This window comes from Giraffa tippelskirchi, chromosome 2, assembly GCF_054371585.1.
Source record: "Giraffa tippelskirchi isolate mGirTip1 chromosome 2, T2T-mGirTip1v1.2.pri, whole genome shotgun sequence".
NCBI lineage: Eukaryota > Metazoa > Chordata > Mammalia > Artiodactyla > Giraffidae > Giraffa > Giraffa tippelskirchi.
In genome coordinates, this window is record NC_137276.1 from 175,877,501 (window position 1) to 175,898,633 (window position 21,133).

Below are 21,133 nucleotides of genomic sequence, written 5' to 3' on the forward strand. Positions count from 1 at the left end.
AGAAATTCCCCTAACTGTACAACATGGTATTTGAGGATCTGTTTTTCACTGTGAAATGCTGAGAATGGATTACTCTAATTCTGATAATACTAGCTTCAATATTCCGACCTACAAATATTGTTTCCAGCCTTAGGATTCTCCTAATAATACTTCATACCTCTCTGGTGCTTCACTTGTTTTTCCATGTTTTCTACATACCTCATCCCTCACGGGACCCCTGCCCCCCAACAACCGCTCTGTGAGGTAGCCAGGGCAGGCATCAGTACCCACTTGACAGGTGAACCTGAGACTTGGCGAAGGGACTTGACTGAGGGTCGCATGGCTATTCAGGAATGAAAGAGGGACTAGAAACGCGAATCCAAGGCTCTTTCTCCCATTGTCATGGGTGGGAACTGCTTCTGTCCATTTGTGCATTAGCAATCCGCATCCTTTACCAACTTATGGTGACTTAGTTAGTTAGTAAGGTGACTGGAAAGGAATGGGTCTACTTTTACCTCTTTGATATAAAAATCTCTTTTTTAAGTTATGAAGTCAGAAAAATTCATTTCTTCCCAGTCCAGCGCCTAAACCTGAGCATGGCCCTGTAATGCCTTTAGGAAACGAGGGATAAACATGAGCGTCCTGTGTGTACCGAAGTGTCCGACGCAAGGGAGCAGAGGGGGGAGCCGCCCCCCGCCCCTGGAGCCGTACAGAAGGCACTTCAGACAATGTCCTCGGCCGGGTGGTGGAAGGGGTGCGCACCCAGGGTGGAGAACTGGTGCCAGTTCCGCAGGAAACCCCGGTTGTACTGGCCTGTGTCAACAATGAGCCCGCAGAGCAGCCGGCGCCCCGTCTTCTGTCGCAGGGCCTGCTGCACCTCCCTCTCGGTCACGTTGTAGCTGATGTTTATCAGCTGGATCAGGAAGATGTAGGCCATGCTCCCCGTGATGATCACAGAGTACCACACGCAGGTGAAGCACAGAGCCGAGCTGGGAACGGGAAAAGGCAGGTCAGGGCGGCCGACGCTTCACGTTGAGAAAGCCGTCCCCATGGTAACATTTTACACACGCAGTACTTACTCCTAAGGACTCTGGCACCTTCCCTGATTACCCCACTTTTCCCATCCTCGGAATGCCAATAACCTGCTTCATTTATGACTGACTATTAAGATGTCCTATTTTATCATTACTGGTGCCCCCTTTTCTAGGGTGTGAAACGGGAACAGCAAGGACCGTTTTGTGTGTATTGCAGCCCCCACACAACCAACACAATCCCTGACACACCACCATTCAAAATCTGTTTGCTGAATGAATAATTCCTAAATTGTTCTTAATGCAGAAAAAAAAAAGGTGCCGTTGAGATCGCCAAAAACATCCCTCAAGGAACTGTGGGTGGGAACCCAGGAGCAATGCTAAGGTTACTCATCTTCATTCTCTTAAGTTGCTCAGCACAAGTCAGAGGACAGCTCCCCACACAGGCAGCCCTTTCCCTGTCAGCTCTGCAGGAGCATCAGGAGCACACCCACATTTCAAACCCCACTGCCTCGAACCAAACAAAACCCCATGGGGCAAGAAAGCCACTTCCACCTCATCTGATGTCTGCCAATTGGTTATTTTCAGTCAACATTTGCAAATGAGTTCGCTGGAAACTGGTTCAGAATCCTCACTGTTAAGCTGAAAGGGACCTCAGGGATGATTAAAGCACTACAAAGATGAGGAAAACTAAGATTCATGTCCGTGAATCGTTGAGACATGAATCGTTGGTCCACAGCACTGGGAACATAGTAGCTGGACTATGTTCCTCATTTCATTTATGAGGTCCACAGAAGGTCTAGAAAACTCATGCTTAACTAACATACAAGGACCCTGAAGGTCCTTTGCTTTCTTCTCACTCTGTTTTCAAGACACTCTCTGCTTTGTCTGCCCAGGCACTTGTCTGTACTAGTCCATGGACAGCTCTGCTCCTTGCTATTACAGACCTAGACATTCATGGGCATTAGAATAGATGGATCCTCTTCAGTTTACGAGTGTTCTTTCTTCTTTATGTTGCGAGTCTTCATAGGTTGTGAAATTCTTCAGTAACTACTATTCTTAGTGGCTTGTGACAAATGTCCTAAAGCAGAGTTTTGGGTGAGGGGGGTGGGGGGGCTAGGCCAAAGCTAAAAAAATTCCAGCTTCTGTTAAAACATGTCAATCCTCACACTATATAAATGGGCCCCAACCTAAAAACGCTGAAGAAAATTTTGACCTAGATACTAAAGTAATCATGAGTGGTGATTTAAAAAAAAAAAAGTAGAACAGAAAAAAAAAATCAATGGAGGTTAAATAGAAAAGAAAGGTTATAGAGATTGTAAGCATTTCAGAAAAGGGTCAGAAGCAACAAATTAAGACTGGGCTACAGAGCACCAGAAAGCAGCAATGAAGTGAAATGTCCCCTGATACTCATCCTTGGAGACTGAGAGTTATTTCAGTTTCACTGTCGCTACCTTTGGCATGCCAGTGGTCACTTGAAGTCCCTGAGTAAGCCTGGTCTTACCTGGAGAGCACTAGTTCCTCACTTTTTAAGGTCAGTGCTCCTTCTGACATCACCCGAGAAAAATACACATATCCACTGCACAGCTGTGTACTAGCAATTTTTGGGCTACCCAGCATCCCTAGAACCTGTCCCGTGTTTTGGGTGAGAACTCCTCACCCAGCGGCAGATCACAGCCCCTTGTGCTGACTGCACATCCACTCCCTCTTCCGGGGGCCCCAGTTTGGGGATCTCACCTGTAATTTGCATAAACTCCAGGGCAATAGAAGAGAGCTGTGAAGACACTTCTGTCTGTACAGATGGTGTCCAAGGTCAGCGTTATCCCGTACACCGAGGTGAGCAGGAAGACCAAAAGGGCAAGTATAAATGCTTGATGGTTTGATTCTCCGACACAGCTATTTATCCTCAAGACAGCACAAGGGGGAAGAAAGCCAACATGTCTTTAAAAGTTCTCTATGTAACTCAATAAACAAGAAAGCATTTAATACAGGGATAGTATACATTTCAGTTATTAAAAAAAAATATGTTCTCTTGTTTTTCAGTTTTAGAGAATTAAAAATTTGTCCGCTGAGATACGTACTCTTACATTCTCTAATCTTTGCACAGTGAAATCATCTCATTAATTTAAGGACAAGAGTACGTGAAAAGTAAAACATGGCTAACAAATCTTTCTAGATATTAGTAAGTGAGGTCTGTCACCCAGTGTAAACAGTTAACACTGTCATCACTGCCACAAGGATAAGATGGTATCAGAGTTATAAAAACTTAAAAATGCTAAATCAGAAGTATTACACAGTATGGGAAAAAATCTCTATTAAATACACATATTAATAAAAGATCCCAGGAGGTTAGAAATGCAGTGTGGGGTTGGAGAACAACTCAATAGTATGCAGACTACTTGTCAGGTACAGAGTTCCATGTCATGGCCGTTTGCAGGGCACGTTGACGGGCACATCAGGATAATCCTGTGGGCAGAGATCTCATAAGCAAGGCTGTCAGGCCCTCTGCAAACCAGCGCTTGCAAATGGACCACCACCACCCTGCACGCATACACGCAGGCATGCGTGAGAATAAATGATGAAGACAAAGAAGGGGAAAACCTAAAAATGAAAATACCTGTTTACTCCTAAAGCCCAAAGCCCAGAAAAACAGCTGTCCCTGTTCACAAGCCTTGAACTTACAGTCTGCTTCTGTGCCGTCCGGGCGGTCAGCACCCTCACCCTTTTCCACATCCCCTTCTAAGGGGGAGAGTGGAACATGATCAGAATCCTAGGCATAAAAAGAGTAATTCACTGACTGTGACTGCAAGAGCGAGAAAGTTGCAAACAAGCTACTTAGAACATTCATACCTGAATGAATCACACCCCTTTTAAGATGTAGTCAGTAAAGCTGCAACATTTTCTTTAAAAGTCACACTTCACATCTTACAGGCCTCAGGTGTCCTCATTTGTCACTGGGCAGCAGAGAAGTGCCCCCAAAAAGCCCACTTCTGCACAAATGATCAAATAGGGAATTATCTGGCAGGGTCTTAAGTCAAGAATGTAGACTAGAAATCACTGGTACATCTAAATGATGAAGAATTCACAGTCAGAGGATAAGAGTCACCTAGAGGTACAGGAACATGTTCCTAAGCTCTGTGAGGGAGATGCACCTATACTACTTCTAATACATTCTTTTTTTAAATGTCATTCAACTGTAGATACCTCTCTCTTAGAAAGGAGAAAATGAGGGGCAGCTAAGAAGAGAAAGCCCCCCCCCAAAAAAAACCACCTTCAGGAAATGACTGAAAAGAACTAAATTTGTGAAGCTCGAAAAACTGATGACTAAGTGGCAACATCATATACAGCCCACAAATATCTACAAGGTGTAAAGCTGGGAAGGAGAGAAATGAGGATGGCGCACAGGAAAAGCACACCCAGCGAGTCTCGCATGAACTTATGTAGACTCCGCAAGCCTCCAGATCGTTCCAACATACCAGACACAGTGATGATCCATCCTCCTCACACAGATGCCGCAGATCCGGCAGTGCCACGCCCGGGCTGGCCGCACCAGCTGGCACTTGGCGCACCAGTCCTCCTTCTCTTTGGCCGGGCTTCCAGCCGATGTCCTCGGGGCGTCCTTAGTCTCATCCTTGGGTGCGCGGTTGTTGAGACCGCCCGACAGATCTGCGCTGGGGAACCCCTTGGTCTTCTCAGGCCCTTTTCTGTTTGGGCATTCGACCTGGCTGCCACTTAGAGCCCTGTCGTTGTGTGCTGGGTTTCTGAGGTAGCCTGGATTCTTCTTGGCTCTGTACAAGGCGAAGAGGATGAGCAATAACCCACAGGTAAGAAGAGCCAGACGGGTGGGCCCCACACGCCCCTTGGGGACCACTTCCTGCAGGAACACATAGTACATGTAGCCCAGAGAGAACAGTCCGAGGCTCAGGAAAAACAGAGTCTGTTCTTTCCTTCTGTGAGTGAGGTAGTAGTACCACAGAGCCAGCACGGGGAGGGAGGTCAAAACCACCGCTCCGAGCAGGAAATGCCAGGAAGCCACGCGGAGGAAGACAGGCAGCAGGAACAGTGGGGGAAGGATGCTAATGTTAACTTTCTTGGCTCCCCTAAGCCAAGGAATCCGGAGGCGGTCTGAGATCGTGTCCATGATCTTTTCACAGGTCTCAGGCTGCATGGACTTACACGTGATCCATCTATTCAGAAAGAGCACAGAGAAGGCACATAGTACGTGTTTGTTGAATTAAAAACCACCCCACACTGCAGGCCAGACAGCGAGGTAAATGATAAAAGATGCCAAAGGCCAAGGATTTAACTTCCTTACTATTAAACAAGAGCCTTACAGATTCATGTATAATTTTTTAATTCAAATGAGAAAATGTTTAGATATTTAACAGAACTATTTCTACATGGAACAAATACACGGGAATACACACATATTCCACTTAACTACTGTTCAGACTTGGGTAGGTGTCAAGACATAAAAGTCTCAAAAAAACCATTCACAATCTAGTTGTGAAGACAATACGGGAATTCAAGAAATATTATTAGATAAGTGACAAAATAATAAAATTGCCCAATGAACTATACAGGCCAAACACTGTAAGGTATGCTCAGAAGAGAGGACACATTTCTGGGTGGAGTCATCACAGGGGTCTTTGTGGGAAAAGGGAATCTGTGCTGGAACTTGATGCTGGCTAGTATTCATCTGGGTGGGGAGGAAGGCAAGGAAACATTCCATGGTGAGACCTAAGTGCAGCACAAAACCCATCCTGGGCCTGGTGAGTAAACCAGTTCAGGAGGGCAGGGGGCGGCATCAGGAAGGGTAGAGATCACACTCTGTTCAGTTCAGTTCAGTCCCTCAGTTGTGTCCAACTCTTTGCGACCCCATGGACTGCAGTATGCCAGGCTTCGCTATCCATCACCAACTCCCAGAGCTTGCTCAAACTCATGTCCATTGAGTCGGTGATTACCATCCAACCATCTCATTCTACGTCATCCCTTTCTCCTCCTGCCTTCAATCTTTCCCAGCATCAGGGTCTCTTTCAGTTCTTTGCATCAGGGGGCCAAAGTATTGAAGTTGCAGCTTCAGGATCAATCCTTCCAATGAATATTCAGGACTGATTTCCTTTAGGACAAACTGGTTTGATCTGCTTGCAGTCCAAGGGACTCTCAAGAGTCTTCTCCAACACCACAGTTCAAAGGCATCAACTGTTTGGCATTCAGCTTTCTTTATAGCCCAGCTCTCACATCCATACATGACTACTGGACAAAAAAAGCTTTGACTAGACAGACCTTTGTCGGCAAAGTAATGTCTCTGCTTTTTAATATGCTGTCCAGGTTGGTCATGGGTTTTCTTCCTAGGAGTAAGCACCTTTTAATTTCATGGCTGCAGTCACCATCTACAGTGACTTTGAAGCCCCAAAAAATAAAGTCTCTCACTGCTTCCATTGTTTCCCCATCTATTTGCCATGAAGTGATCATGACCGGATGTCATGATCTTAGTTTTCTGAATGTTGAGTTTTAAGCCAACTTTTTCACTCTCCTCTTTCACTTTCATCAAGAGGCTCTTTAGTTCTTCGCTTTCTGCCATAAGTGTGGTGTCATCTGCATATCTGAGGTTACTGATATTTCTCCCAGCAATCTTGATTCCAGCTTGTGCTTCATCCAGCCCAGCATTTCACATGATGTACTCTGCATATGAGTTAAATAAGCACGGAGATAATATACAGGCTTGATGTATGTATGTACTACTTTCCCGATTTGGAACTAGTCTGTTGTTCCATGTCCAGTTCTAAGTGCTGCTTCCTGACCTGCATACAGATTTCTCAGGAGGCAGGTCAGATGGTCTGATATTCCCATCTCTTTAAGAATTTTCCACAGTCTGTAGTGATCCACACAGTCAACGGTGTAGTCAATACAGCAGAAGTAGATGTTTTTCTGGAACTCTCTTGCTTTTTCTATGATGCAATGGATGTTGGCAATTTGATCTCTGGTTCCTCTGCCTTTTCTAAATCCAGCTTCAACATCTGGAAGTTCATGGTTCATGTACTGTTGAAACGTGGCTTGAAGAATTTTGAGCATTACTTTGCTAGCGTGTGAAATGAATGCAATTGTGCAGTAGTTTGAGCATTCTTTGGCATTGTCTTTCTTTGGGATTGGAATGAAAACTGACCTTTTCCAGTCCTGTGGCCACTGCTGAGTTTTCCAAATTTGCTGGCATATTGAGTGCAGCACTTTCACAGCATCATCTGTTAGGATTTGAAGTAGCTCAACTGGGATTCCATCACCTCCACTAGCTTTGTTCCTAGTGATGCTTTCTAAAGCCCACTTGGGTTCACATTCTAGAATGTCTGGCTCTAGGTGAGTGAGTACACCATCATGGTTATCTGGGTCATGAAATCCTTTTTTATATAGTTATTCTGTGTATTCTTGCCACCTCTTCTTAGTATCTTCTGCTTCTGTCAGGTCTATACCATTTCTGTCCTTTATTGTGTCCAACTTTGCATGAAATGCTCCCTTGGTGTCTCTAACTTTCTTGAAGAGATCTCCTTGTGCAAAATTCAGACTTAAACTGAAGAAAGTAGGGAAAACCACTCGACTATCCAGGTATGACCAAAATCAAATCCCTTAGGATTATACAGTGGAGGTGACAAATAGATTCAAGGGATTAGCTCTGACAGAGTGCCTGAAGAACTATGGATAGAGGTTCGTGACACTGTACAGGAGGCGGTGATCAAGAAAAAGAAATAGGAATGCAAAAAGGCAAAATGGTTGTCTGAGAAGGCCTTATAAATAGCTGAGAAAAGAGATTACACTAGTACAACTCAAATGATGGAGCCTGGTGGACAGGTGGTATTGTTGACTTTTTTGCATACTTAGGCTATTATGGGAAGGAACAGCTGAAGGAAGGATAACGTCAATTTTAGAAATTTACAATTTTAAAGAATAGGGCTAGACTTGGAAACGAATGGGAACTAATTATACGGGAGGCATACAGAGCAGCAGGTTTATGGAAACACTGGAGCTCATCTCCAGAGAAGGGAATGGAGAGAAGAGAACTCAGGGACAGCTCAGGTCTCAAGGGTTGGGAGGGAGAAGAGTTAGAAGGCTAATGGAAAAGCAGTGGTTTTGAGTGATGCAGGTTACAGAAAAGGCATCATTTCTCCATTCATTAGTCCAAAGTGCTCCATATACTCAGGATGGATTTTACCTAAGTATAAAGAACCTATACTTAAAGGCACCTGTAAGAGATTATATAGGGTCTTTCAGGTGGCTCAGTGGTAAAGAATCCACCTGTAATGCAGGAGACGTGGGTTTGACCCCTAGATCAGAAAGATCCCCTGGAGAAGGAAATGACAACCTACTCCAGTATTCTTGTCTGGGAAATCCCATAGACAGAGGAGCCCGGAGGACTACAGTCCATGGGGTTGCAAAAGAGCTGGACACATCTTAGCACTAAACAACAATAAGACATTATACACACTGTCAAGGAAGAATTATAAAGGGGTTATGGAATACTAGACTACAGCAGTCCCCAGGAATGCTTCTCATGGCAAGATTAACGCACCTAAGATGTAAGTCAGCAATTTGCCATTTCAGTGACTTTTTTTTTAAACCAGAAGTAATTACCAATGGAAAATGCAAGTCTCCACCATCCTTATCCTCCCCACACTATGCTTTCCATGTGATAACAGTTTTTAAATATATAATTACTTAGAAAATGGATAAAAGCCAGGTTATTACTATTTGGTACAAAATTTTTTCAGTCATGTTAGAAATTGGCTCTTTGGATAGTTAATTTTCATCACTTGGGATAATGGTGAAAATAAAAGCCAAATGTAACAGCATCAATCAGGACAGTGCTGCTGCTCATGCTGAAAACAACCAGTCCAGGGTAGGATCATGCCTCTGGCTGGATCGCCTCCCCAGAAAGAAGAGTGAGACTGATCTGTCAACCCTCAAGGCCCTTTGTGGCCAAGTGCAAGCCAGTCCTAAGGTGTCAGTCTCTGAATGCTGAGACCACCGAGAATGTAGGAACTTCCTGGTACTAATGTGTTCACTTAAAGATTGTACTGGCCTGTATTTTATTTTTTTATACAATTTAACTTGTCTACTATTCCTTTATCTGCCTGTTCTCTCCATCATCTTCTCCCTTTAAATGAGAAATAATAATTCCTAATAAACTGGGCTGAACAGACAGTTGTGCACTACTAAGTAATAATTCATCTTTATCAAGCCCTCACACTTGACACAGAAGACAACTTTCAATTGGAGATAAGTAGAAATAGAATGAAGAGCAAATTCTAGCGTTCCGGATGGCTAAGCTGCAAGTATATACATGGTAGTTCTCAAAAGGGCCGGTGGGGTCAGTATCAAGAAACACACAGAGCTTACCTATCACACCCTTCGTCCAGATCTTGGCAATCACACAAACAAGCAGCCACGTGGTTCTTTTCCCCCTTTCGATCTATGTACTCGCAGCAGCACAGGGGCTCCAATTCAGGTTCTTCCGCTTTGGTTTTCTTCACTGGCTTCATACTGCCCTTCTGGGTCGTGATTTCCACCTGTCACTACGAGGCACACGAAGCCCTCAGAAAGAAAGGTGGAACCAATACAACTCACATCTCGTAAACACATCCACGTCTATCTCTGATTAACCACCAACGCCTGAGAATTAAAAAATGAGAAAGAGGGGGTCCCCTTTTCATCAGGATTTTCTGAACTGTCCTTGGCCAGACGCAGAGCTCTAGGGCTCTAGCCGCTTCCAAGCTGCCTTCAACGCCAGGTACCCCATCCAGGACTGGCGCCGTCTGGGCACCAGCGGTTCCCATGACGACAACCGACTACGCGGCCCGGGACGGCCAGGGCGCGGGTGGCTGCGCTCACCTGCGGGTGCGGGCTGGGGAGAGCCGAGGTGTCCCCGCCCGAAGCCTGGGTGCGGGTGGAAACACCCTCGGGGCTGCGGGCGGAAACAAAGCGTCTACCCCCTGGGGCCGACGACCCGGCTCGGGAGAGGAGCCTGGGCAACGCTCGGGGTCGCCGTCCAGCCCCGCTTCTCCTCAGCGAGCTGGGCGCGCCTCTGCCGCCCCCGTCAATCGCAAGAACGTGGGCGGACCGAGAACGCCAAGCCGCCCAGCCCGAAGAATGACCTTGGGAGGGGAGTTACCTGCGCTCCGGGGCCGAGGTGCAGCTACAGCCAAAGAGGCCGAGGCGGAGAGGAGCAGGGTCGGCTTCTCCCGCGGCGCGGACGCGGCTCCGTGATCTCTGCTCCGCGGGGCTCCGGGCGCGATGACTGGAGTCTCGGGGACCCCGGCTCCGCTCTCCGCTGCCGCCCACCTGTGACCACAGCCGGCCTCCGCCCAGGCGGTGCTCCCGCTTCCCCACGGCGTCCCCGCCGCCCCCGGGCCGGCGGGGTTCAGCGCCGCAGGTCCGCGAGCTTCCGGGTGCCCCGCCCCCGGCGCCGGGGATCCCCGCCCGCCCGCACGTGCGGAGGCCCCCCCTGCCCTAGCGGGGCCCCTCCCCGGCCCGAGCGCCCGGGGGAGCGGAGGGGCCGAGCTCCGGCTCCGGGAGCGGGTCCAGGCGGTCGGGCCCCGCACCTCCGCCCCGCCCCGCCCCGCCCCGCCCCAGAGGCGGCAGCCCCGACCCCGCCCGACCCCGCGGGTGCCTGCGGGCGGTGCGTGGGCGGGGCAGCCTCGGGAGCCTCGGGTCGGGGAAGGCGCGGAGGCGGAAATACGGGAAACCCCGGAGCCCGGAGGGTTTCCGAAGTACGGGAGAGCCGTGCGTCGGCCAGTGCCACTAAGACTACAGCAACAGGCGTTGGTGGAGCTCTCCACAGCGAATTGTTACCGACGTACCGCCCCCAAATTCGCTAACCTCTTAAAGGCCCATCCCTGTCCTTGATCTGTTAATTATCCAACTTGTTCATTTTCATGATTTCCGGCAAGCAGTCTGCACTAGACCAGCAGGCTGCATTTTAGAAATAAAAACTGCCCTAGGATGAGAGTCCTCTTTAGGTTTTAATTTTGCACAAAATTTTTTTAAAGCGTGTCGGCCCATGTATATGTTTTCACTGAAACAAGGTTTCTAGTTTGGGGAGGGTTTGACAGAAAAAGAAGAAAAACAACTTAGACATTTTGGATTTTATTGATACTCAATTTACATAGGTTCAAATACAGTTAATTGAATTCTGCAAACATATTTAGTCATAATTTATAAAGCAAGTTTGGTAGCTTTCTTTTGAGGTATTTTATGAAGTACAAGTTTTGAGGAAACATCACAAAAATATTCAGCTTCTCATTGACCGTTTTTGTGAACTTAACAGAGAACAAGTTTTAGAGTGACAATCCAGTCATTCTTGCTTATAGTCAGACACCTCATAAATCCTTATCAAAAAACCTCCAGGTAGGTACACTGGTAGGTAGGTTAGTTGGGATTCACCCAGAGAAACCTGGTTCTCCTCTAATCCAGTCAATACTTTTCTTTCTCTGTGGGCATCGCAAAAATGACTTTAGCAATCCCGTGTGGCTTGAATGACTCTGGGCAAAAAAACATTTAAAGGCAATTGTTATTCAAACAGTAAGAATATATACAAATTATTCTGCAATGTCCCTCTCTTGTTCCAGAGACATAACTTGTATTAAGACACATATGCCTAACAACTTTTGAAAAGCCAAAGCTCGTGTCTGATTTACAACTTGTCAGTGCACTTGTATTGGGAGATAATGCCCCCCAAAGTCTTCATTAAAGAGTTAAAGTTTGTGTCTGGCTTACAACTGACTAAAGCCACACACGTGAATGAGTAAATAAAGCCATACTTGGCTACTGAAAAGTAATCCACAAATTATTTTCAACCAGATGGCTCATTTCCATCATAAAAGTTTGCTAAGCTGAAGCCAAGCTTAGTTCAAGTATGCATTTGCTCTGACACCAAAACGCCCAGGTTTTAACATAATTTTTTTAAAACTCAGAGCACAGTTCTTCATTTTGAGGGTTGGTATCCTACATGTTTCCTTTTCTGAAGTGGACTCTTCTGCCATTTGATGTATGAAGAGGCAAGATAATTGCACCTCTGACAGCCACCTGAAGAAACACCTATTTCCTTCATATGGCTCACATGGCTGAAGAATCTTTCCGATAATCATCAACATGCAGATTCAAAAGGTTCAACTACTGAGTTTACTTGCTAAATAAATGAAGACACTGTAATATTTACAGTACACAAAGCTATGTTCTAATATATGCCTGAAAACTGATCCTTCAAAGATAATGATTTAGAGGTTTCTTCTGTTGTCTTCTTTATCCTCTTTAATGTTTACCTGTGAAAACAGCCTAATGGATGCATACTAATTCTGTGCTAACAGATAAACTTAGAGCATCAAACTTCAAACCTCACTGTGAAAATGAGGCCATACCACTCAGTTCTGTTTGTGTCGTAGAACTTCAAATCCACAAAATATTTCACCCTTCACTGGAGAAATTCACAGCTTAGAATTATGTATAAGAAATGAAAGGATGGATTCTTAAGGCCGTCGGAGGCTAATTCTCCAATAAATGTTGTTAAAAAGTGTTCATATTAGAAGTATGAGTAATGAGAAAATATTGAAATGTTCCTATGACCATTCAAATCCTTCATCTTCTGGTTTTCTTCAGGATGTTGTCTTTTGGTTCCACATATCTCTACAATTTTGGTCCTTAAGATCACTAGCTTTGGATAGTCATGCCAGTCTTATTCTTACTTAGTAGATCAAAGGTTCTCTGAAGCATAATGAGTGAGCTCTTCAACTGCAGAGAAAAATTTTCAAAATCACATTGTTTAAATTTTTCTGATTATTTGTATGCCAAAAGTTTGCATTTAATAAAATTGTCTACACTGATGCCCAAATAAAAGACTGATTATAAAATGCCTTATTCCTTAGGTTATCTGTCAATGTGAAAGGGCTCTTCCCATTTGCTGTAGTACTGCACTTTACCTACCAATAAGTCCATTCATCAGATGATCCAAAGTGAAGAGCTTGTTTTCTGAAATGGTTTCTGAAGCTGCAGTGGTCTCCCCACTATCCCCTAAACAACTCAAGTTCCACTCCAGGCCTTTGCTTCCTACTATGCTCATGTTCATCTTCACCTATCTAAAACTGAGCCATCCCCACTGTTTCCCCTAATCATCCTGCCTCTAAACTCCTAAATTATTACTACTTACTTTGACACTTAATTTTGTACTTTTTAAAGTAGTCTTTATCATACACATGGACATCTGATATCTCTAATAAAATTCAAGACAATTTGAGAGCAAGAATTATGTCTTATTCTTTTTTGTAGTCATTTTTTAATTCAATATTTCAACAAATATTTTTTGTTCACCTGTTACATGCTGGGCACTGTGCTAAGTCCTGGGTATATAATGGTGAACCAAATAGGCACTGTTCCTGCCTTCATGGAACTCACAGACTAGTGAGGGACTCAGAACCAAAACAAATAATCACATCCATAACTATACTTACACACTATATGGTACGAAGTTTTTCACTTGAACAACTGGAAGATGATAGTATCATTTTTTGAAATTATGTCAACTAGAGGAGAACTGAGTTTGGCTCAGGATGAAAATTGGATTCTGTTTTAGACACGATCAGTTTGGGGCACCTGTTAGCATCTAGGTAAAGACACCAAGTCAGCAAGTGGCTGTATGAGTCTGGACTTGGAGAAGAGTCAAGGTGAGACAGATGCTTTGGGAGCCATTGGCGTGGCGTGGTATTCTAAGTTAGGGGAGCAGCTGAGATAACCTAAAGGGCAGTAAAGGAGAAGGGAAGGGACTCTAATGCAGAAGCCTGCAGCACTGGGCCAGGATGAGGTCAGGTAGAGGAGATGGTTTTAACCAGCAAATAGCAGTTTTACATTATGCTAAGTGAAAGAAGCCAGGCATGAAAGACCATATATTATGTGATTCCATTTATATGAAATGTCCAGAATAGGCAAATCCATGAAAACAGAAAGTAGATTAGTGATTACAAGGAGCTGAGAGAGTGAGGGATGGTAGTGACTGCTCATGACTACAGGGCTTCTTTGGGGGATGATAAAAATGCTCTGGAATTAGAGAGTAGTCCCTTTTCATTAGTATAATTATTGATATAATTATTTTTAAGTCTGTTATTACTGATGTTCTTTAGTCACTAAGTCATATCCAACTCTTTTGTGACCCCATGGACTGTAACCCTCTCCTCATCTCCCCTAAAGCTCCTCTGTCCATGGGATTCCCCAGGCAAGAATGCTAGAATGGGTTGCCATTTCCTTCTCCAGGAGATCTTCCCAGCCCAGGGATTGAACCTGTGTCTCCTGCATTGGCAGTCAGGTTCTTTACCACTGAGCCACAGGGAAGCCCGTGAGATGGTTAGATGGCATTACCAACTCAATGCACATGCATCTGGGCAAACTCTGGGAGACAGTGGAAGACAGAGGATCCTGGTGTGCTACAGTCCATGGGGTTGCAAAGAGTCAGATACGACTTAGCAACTAAACAATTAGATAGAAGTGATGGTTGCACTACCTTGTGATTATACTAAAAATTCTTTAAAAGGTGAATGTTATGGTATGTGAGCTATTTCACAATAAAGCTAGGTTTTTTCATGGTTCTAAAGAAGGGAAGATTAGATACATTTCAAGAAAGGAATGGTCAGCTCTGTCAAATGCTGGCACTGTAAGATGAAAACTCAGAAAAAAGGTACATTAACTTTAAAAGTCACAGGTCACTGGGAGCTTAGCTTGGGCAGTGTCAGTGGAAGAAATCAAGGCAGTGCGCACTGAAGAGGGAGTAAGTCGATTAAATACATGCATCCAATTTTGCTCCCTCCTGCAACCCCACCAAAAGCACAGTAAAGGGATTTTTTTTTTCTTAAGGCCTAAATCCACAAGGTCGGGGCTGCGAGTGGACAGAATAGGCAACAAGAGCAACATGACTTTGGAGACTGGAAGGAAGAAGGATGACTTAGCAGCCCTGAAAACGCCGAAGCCCAAGCCAAAAGTAGAGAAAGTTGAGAACCAACCAAATCTATCCTGAAGAATACTCAAAAGCCTCAGGAATTGACAGGCACCTTTGGAAGTGGGAATAAAGAGGAACTGAAATAAGAATGACTGGATGAACTTTTGGACATGTGGCCTCTCCTACTACCTGGGCAGAAGCCTGAAGTCCTATTTTCTGGAGAGGATAAACAGACGATCTCTGGCAGTCTGGCCAGGAGGATGCCAAGACATCAGTAAAGACAACAGTACATACCAAGAATAGGGATTACACAGAAATATGTATATTGTACGCTCAGATTGTCCCATCGCCCTGCCCTGCCTCCATCCCTCTATTCTCAGTCAGCTCCTATAAATGCTGGCAGCCAGCCCTTAATCCTTCAGGGAGGAGATTGAAATAGTCTTCTTTGTGGAAACTGACCAGTCCAAGAGTAAAGACCTAAAGATGCTAACATCAGGATTTCTCAACCAACAGGCCAGCCAGATCTACTGAGAAGTTCAGGGTAGACCAGCCCAGCTCACATGTTAAGAACTTTGGATACACATAGGCAGACAGTAAAGGACTACAGACATCTAAAGAAATCCCCTAACCCTAAGGACAAAAATCAAAAGAGGGGGAAAGGATCTTGCTGGAAAGTGGGTATGCAAGAAGAAGAAAATTTTTTTTTAATTATCAGTAATGTGATCAGAGAGGAAGATATTATAGACACTTAAAAAGTTCACAATTCCATTTTTAAAAAAAAGAAAATTCAGAGAAATTTGAAATTAAAAACATGTTAGCAAAAACTGAAAAACTCAGTAGAAGAATTTGAAGATTAAATGAGGAAATTTCTGAGGAAGTAGAACAAAAAGGCAAAAAGATGGAAAGCTGGAAAGAAAAGCTAAGGCTAGACAACCTATCCAACAGAAGGCCAATGCCTGATTACAGGCACTATAGAAATCTCTACTTTTCAATTCTGAAAAGTGGTTGTTTGCTTATTATCTAAAATATATTTATTTCAGTCCTTATTGTTCAGTCACTTAAGTCATGTCTGACTGTTTTCAACCTCATGAACTGCGGCTTCCCTGTCCTTTACTATCTCCCTGAGTTGGCTCAAACTCATGTCCAAAGAGTCAGTGAGACTTGAAAAGTACACAATTCTTATATTATAATGGGAGTACTAGTCTTTATTTTTCAAGGGTAGTCTTAAGTTTTGATTCATAGAACCAAGCAGCACATATTGATGACAAGAGAGAATGCTTATAGAAAACACCAAAATAACCTAAGTGTTTATTCTTCAATGGGGAACTGGTAAAATAATTATGCCACACATGTACAGTTGAATTCTATATGCTATTAAAAGAAGAAGTGCTTTATATTCTTATATGGAAGTATCTCCTTGATACACGGTTAATAGATAAAAACAAAATAATGGGCAGTATATACAATATCTACCACTTCTATAAAAAGAGCTAATGTTAAGCATGAAATCTTATAATAGAAGGATCAATAAAAAGAATGAGGTAGATGTATACATACTGATATGGAGACACCTTCAAATACATTACTAATTGAAAAAAAGAGGGTATGCAATGGTAAATATAGTGTATTTCCAGTTTTTTAAAAAAAGTATTGATAAAAGTAACTATGTACATAAAATGCATAATCCAGAAACTGGCAAGGTTAGATGCCTCTAGAAGGGGGATTTCTTCAAAGAATGGTATAGTGAATATTCTCTCACAGCCAGAGAAGCAGCTGAATCACCTGGATGAGTATTAAGTACCATGGGACACAGAGGTACCAACCTGTTCCAGCATCACGATGGAGTCCCGGAGCACTCCTTTTAAGCGATGGGCCTGGCCTTTGCTCTTTTGAACATTTTCCGCTCTTGACACCATATCAGAGGCTAAACTGAAAGAAAAATACCATCTTAAAAATCAGGAAATAGAGACTTCCCTGGCAGTCCAGTGGCTAAGACTCTGTGCTCCCAATGCAAGGGGCCCAGGTTTGATCCCTGGTTGGGGAACTAGATCCCACATGCCACAACTAAGAGTTTGCATGCAGCAACTAAAATATCCTGCATGCTACAACTAAGACCTGGCACAGCCAAATAAATAATTAAAAAATTTTTTAAAAGATCAAGGGAATGGCTTCTAGCCTTTTCCAGAAATCATTAGCTCCATAAATTTGCAGGTAAAACAAAACAGTATATGACTAAAGAGAAGTTGGCAGACCAAACTCTCTAAAACTGGACTTAAATTTTCTGCAGCACAGGAATTATTGAAGTAATAGGTTGTGGAAGGGAAGACTTACTTTAAAGATTTCTCTTCTTGGAGATGAAGACGGTAAAAGGACTGAGCAGCATGTTCTATCTTTGACAACTTCAGAAACAGCATCACATTCAGCAAAACTAGCAATAGCAAACTAGACAGAGAAAATCAGACCTGATTAATCCACTCTCATTCAGACCTAAAGCATTGCTAATGCAGAAGAGACACGCAAAAGCTTCAAAAATGCATATTACCCAGACTAGTTTCCAATTAGTTATTATTTAAATTAATTATTCCTATTTTATTGTATGAAATAATAACTTTAAGTATTAAGTGGATGTTGAGGGAAAAGTTGGAAGGTAACTAGTGACAATGAAGTCCTCAAATAAGCATGTTGGGATTGTCCCTGATGTCTCTCCTCTCTGCCAGGAATCCTAAACAGTGTTGATGTGCAACCACTAGCCTAGAAATCTACCACGTTAGCATTCAAGATCTATTTTGGGGTGCTTTTGTCTTAAGCAATTACACATGCATAGTACTGTACTTCAGAAAGGAAATGAAGATCAATATGGATTTGCTCTTAGATCATTATGTACCTCTCATTCCCAGCAGAAGCCAAAACAAATGCACATTCAGCAAAAATTCCTTCTGGTTCAACTTAGACAAAGTTTCAAATCGCAAACAGACATCAATGGTATCATATATAAAATGCTACTTGTCAAATACACTTTGTTGACATTCACAACAGCATGTCAAGTGAATGAATGTATCTCATTACATATATATGCAAATACATAGGTGGCATCATAGCTCTTATTTTTTCCTGTTAAAATATTGACTTGCCTTAAAATATACAGTATTCACTTTTACCCATCCTGAAGATTTTCCTTAAATGAAAACTAAGGTAGTAGCAAAAAATCAAATCTATGAAATGGCATAAAAATCAACATTTAATATCTGACTATAAATTTTCTACAAAGTGATACAAAAGATCACAGATAATATATACTATTCAAAATTGTCACAGCAAACCAATTTAAGCAGAATATGAAAAGCTTTTATGAAACTTGAAGGTACAACAAACATTTTCTATGTTCTGAAGTCTATAATTAGAAAAAAAGGCTGATATAAGAATTTCTTTCCAAAAAATACACCCAGAGCGTATCATCCAGTCAGAACTAATTCAATTAAATCTGATGGACTACCCTATGATCCGAGTATAGCCATGGAGATAACAGGAGTCTAAATATGACTGACAGAGAAGATTCCAAAAGAATATGCTGAGATTCAGACTAATTACTCCAGTATTTCTCATCCTACAATCCTCAGATTACTAGCATCAGAATAACCTATGCACTGTGTTTTAGAATACTAGTGATTCTTGATCCCTACTGAAGACCTACTGACTCAATCTGTAGTATTGGAGCTGAGAAATTTATGTTTAATTTAATACTTTTTTAAATTTAGTTTTAAATTTTATTTATTGGCCATGCCACATGACTTGTGGGATCTTAGCTCTCAGACCAGGGATTGAACCCAAGTCCCCTGCTTTGGAAGCACAGAGTCCTAACCCCTGGGCCACCAGGGAAGCCCTGAAATCAGTAGTTTAGCAAGTGATTCTTATGTATAGTAAAGGATAAGGACCACTGGTCTAATATAATAAGAGTAAAATAGCATTTAGGGGATTTTACCAGCCTGCATGTATCAATATTCCCTGTAAGTTTATGGTATTTCCCTAAAAACCTATGATGGCAGAAACAAATCAAATTAACTTAAAAAACAAAAACATTTACTGAATGTTTATTTGGTATTCCCTAGAATTTAATAGTTCTTCTGAAAATCATTCAAAAACTACCAGACTGAAACATGTAAAATTACTGTTTCTGTAGGCCAAAATTGGTCAAATAGTAGTAATGTCTATACAATATTATACAAATATTTTCAAGTCTTTGGAAACCTTTAAAAGATAAGTGAGGGCAGAAGCAAAATAAGTACTCAACACAAATACTTACAAAATACTCATCACCACAATAAGGATGGTGTTATAGCTTTCAATTTCCTTTTTCTTTCCTGCAAATTACAAAAACAGAAGGCTATCTGAGACTCAGGGTTGTGATTACAACTGGTACAAGTTTAACTTCATTTGAAAAATACTGGAGAAGAACTTTATAAAATTATTTGCAAAGACACAGTGAGTTAGGGTGAATTCCCTGCACCCTTCTTTGACTTCTGATATTCTAAGTAATATTAAACAAATCTACAAAAAGAAACCTTATATCAGTTCTGAAAATTTGACCTATATTACAAATTAATTTGTTCTAAAATTAAATAAGCAACTCAATATATCATGAATGATCTCTACGTTTCATCTTAGCAAATAATATTTGAGCTAGTTCTATGCATATAATGCTTCGCTCCTTAAAAAAATTTTTTTTGAAATCATCCTCCCCTGTTCTCTGTTGCCCAAATTTTGTTGCCAAATCCCAAAATTGAATAGCCATTAGGTTTAAATGGTAGAAAAATATATTCACACTAAGGTGTTGGAGAAGACTCTTGAGAGTCCCTTGGACTACAAGGAGATCAAACCAGTCCATCCTAAAGGAAATCAGTCCTGAATATTTAATGGAAGGACTGATGCTGAAGCTGAAACTCCAATACTCTGGCCACCTGATGCAAAGAACTGACTCATTAGAAAAGACCCTGATGCTGGGAAAGATTGAAGGTGGGAGGAGAAGGGGACAACAGAGGATGAGATGGTTGGATGGCATCACCAACTCTATGGACATGAGTTCGAGTAAACTCTGGGAGTTGGTGATGGACAGGGAAGCCTGGCGTGCTGCAGTCCTTGGGGTCACAAAGAGTCGGACACGACTGAGTGACTGAACTGAACTGAACTGAAGATATAAACCTTAGAAGAGGATCTGATAATGTAGAAGGATGAGGATGTATGACAGCTTCTTATTTCTGAGGGAGGGTATTACATATAGTAGGGACAAGATGTCTTTGAAATTAAATGCAGAGATAATAAAAGTCAAATTCCATCTCTGCAATTTTACTGAGCTGGCCCTGACAGTATATAAGGATTAAAAGCAGACAATCATTGTAGTAGATTCAAGGGTAGAAATCAAATGTCTATAAATGCCTGGCAGGAAATTAACGAAAGAAGCATCCCTCAGTAGGTGAGAGTGATGGGGACCAGAGACCTGGCAAAAGTACACACTCAGTTACATGAGGCAGGTACTAAGCTCCAGCTGATCGATTGCTGCTCTGAAGGCATGTGGGTCCAGGGCTGTCAGATCTGAGTCTTTGTATAAAAATGCTTAGTTTTTAAAATACCAGGTAGGTCCAGTACAGTACTTCTCTTGGCCACATGCCTGCCATTTTGCAACTGCTCCTTTATATTTATATATTATTCAGAGTTTGACAAATATTATCAGAAAAGAAGAGAAAAGGAGCACTCCTAACTGACCTGTCTTATAAACAAGAGGCGTGTTCTGCTTCATATAAGTAAACCTATAAAGAAAAAAAGAGCTTTCATCTTTGTTTACCAGGTAACAGCTACCTGTAATATCCCCTTTGGCCTCTAAACTCATGTCTCCAGAAGAACGCTGAGAAGAAAGTTTAGGAGCTGTTTCTGCTGTTCTGTTGAATGTTCGCCTTCTCCTCCTCAGGCCAGTAAGTTTTCCAGGGTCTTCCATGGGCTGATTTACCATAGATTCTTCCATTAACAAATCTGATTCTAAAAAGAAAAAATAATCTTTAGATAGTGGAGAAATCTTCTGAGCTAGAAGATACAGAAGGGTTGGTTGTTATTTTGTTCTCAGTTTGCTTTTTTTTTAAGCCTCGGTAACTTTTATGTAATAGTTTTA

General features: G+C 42.6%; 2 protein-coding genes across 61 annotated transcripts in view; both read right to left on the reverse strand.

The window, feature by feature from the left end:
- The window catches only part of ZDHHC23 (zDHHC palmitoyltransferase 23), a 30,535-nt gene extending 19,916 nt beyond the window's left edge, over positions 1-10,619 (reverse strand). For 3 of the 15 annotated variants that reach the window (XR_014077483.1, XR_014077482.1, XM_081572207.1), the window contains exons 1-5: positions 10,171-10,470; positions 9,399-9,593; positions 4,487-5,197; positions 2,748-2,915; positions 793-968 (exon numbers count right to left, since the gene is read on the reverse strand). Coding sequence is in view for 11 of the 15 variants with exons in the window: in XM_081572207.1 (XP_081428333.1) it covers positions 793-968; positions 2,748-2,915; positions 4,487-5,197; positions 9,399-9,541 (1,198 nt within the window). In the remaining 4 variants the exon portion in view is untranslated. Of the gene's footprint in view, positions 969-2,747; positions 2,916-4,486; positions 5,198-9,398; positions 10,061-10,170 lie in introns of those variants that run through there. The other 12 variants (XR_014077485.1, XR_014077484.1, XM_081572211.1 and 9 more) reach the window with 11 other exon arrangements.
- A 509-nt stretch (positions 10,620-11,128) lies between these two features.
- Positions 11,129-21,133, reverse strand: part of GRAMD1C (GRAM domain containing 1C) — a 99,498-nt gene continuing 89,493 nt past the window's right edge. For 22 of the 46 annotated variants that reach the window (XM_081572164.1, XM_081572174.1, XM_081572157.1 and 19 more), the window contains 5 exons: positions 20,827-21,003; positions 19,277-19,334; positions 17,308-17,418; positions 16,800-16,905; positions 11,129-11,539 (listed from right to left, as the gene is read on the reverse strand). In XM_081572164.1, the coding sequence (XP_081428290.1) occupies positions 11,438-11,539; positions 16,800-16,905; positions 17,308-17,418; positions 19,277-19,334; positions 20,827-21,003 (554 nt within the window). In that variant the 3' untranslated portion in view covers positions 11,129-11,437. Of the gene's footprint in view, positions 12,786-16,795; positions 16,906-17,307; positions 17,419-19,276; positions 19,335-20,733; positions 21,004-21,133 lie in introns of all 46 variants that reach the window. The other 24 variants (XM_081572191.1, XM_081572190.1, XM_081572194.1 and 21 more) reach the window with 9 other exon arrangements.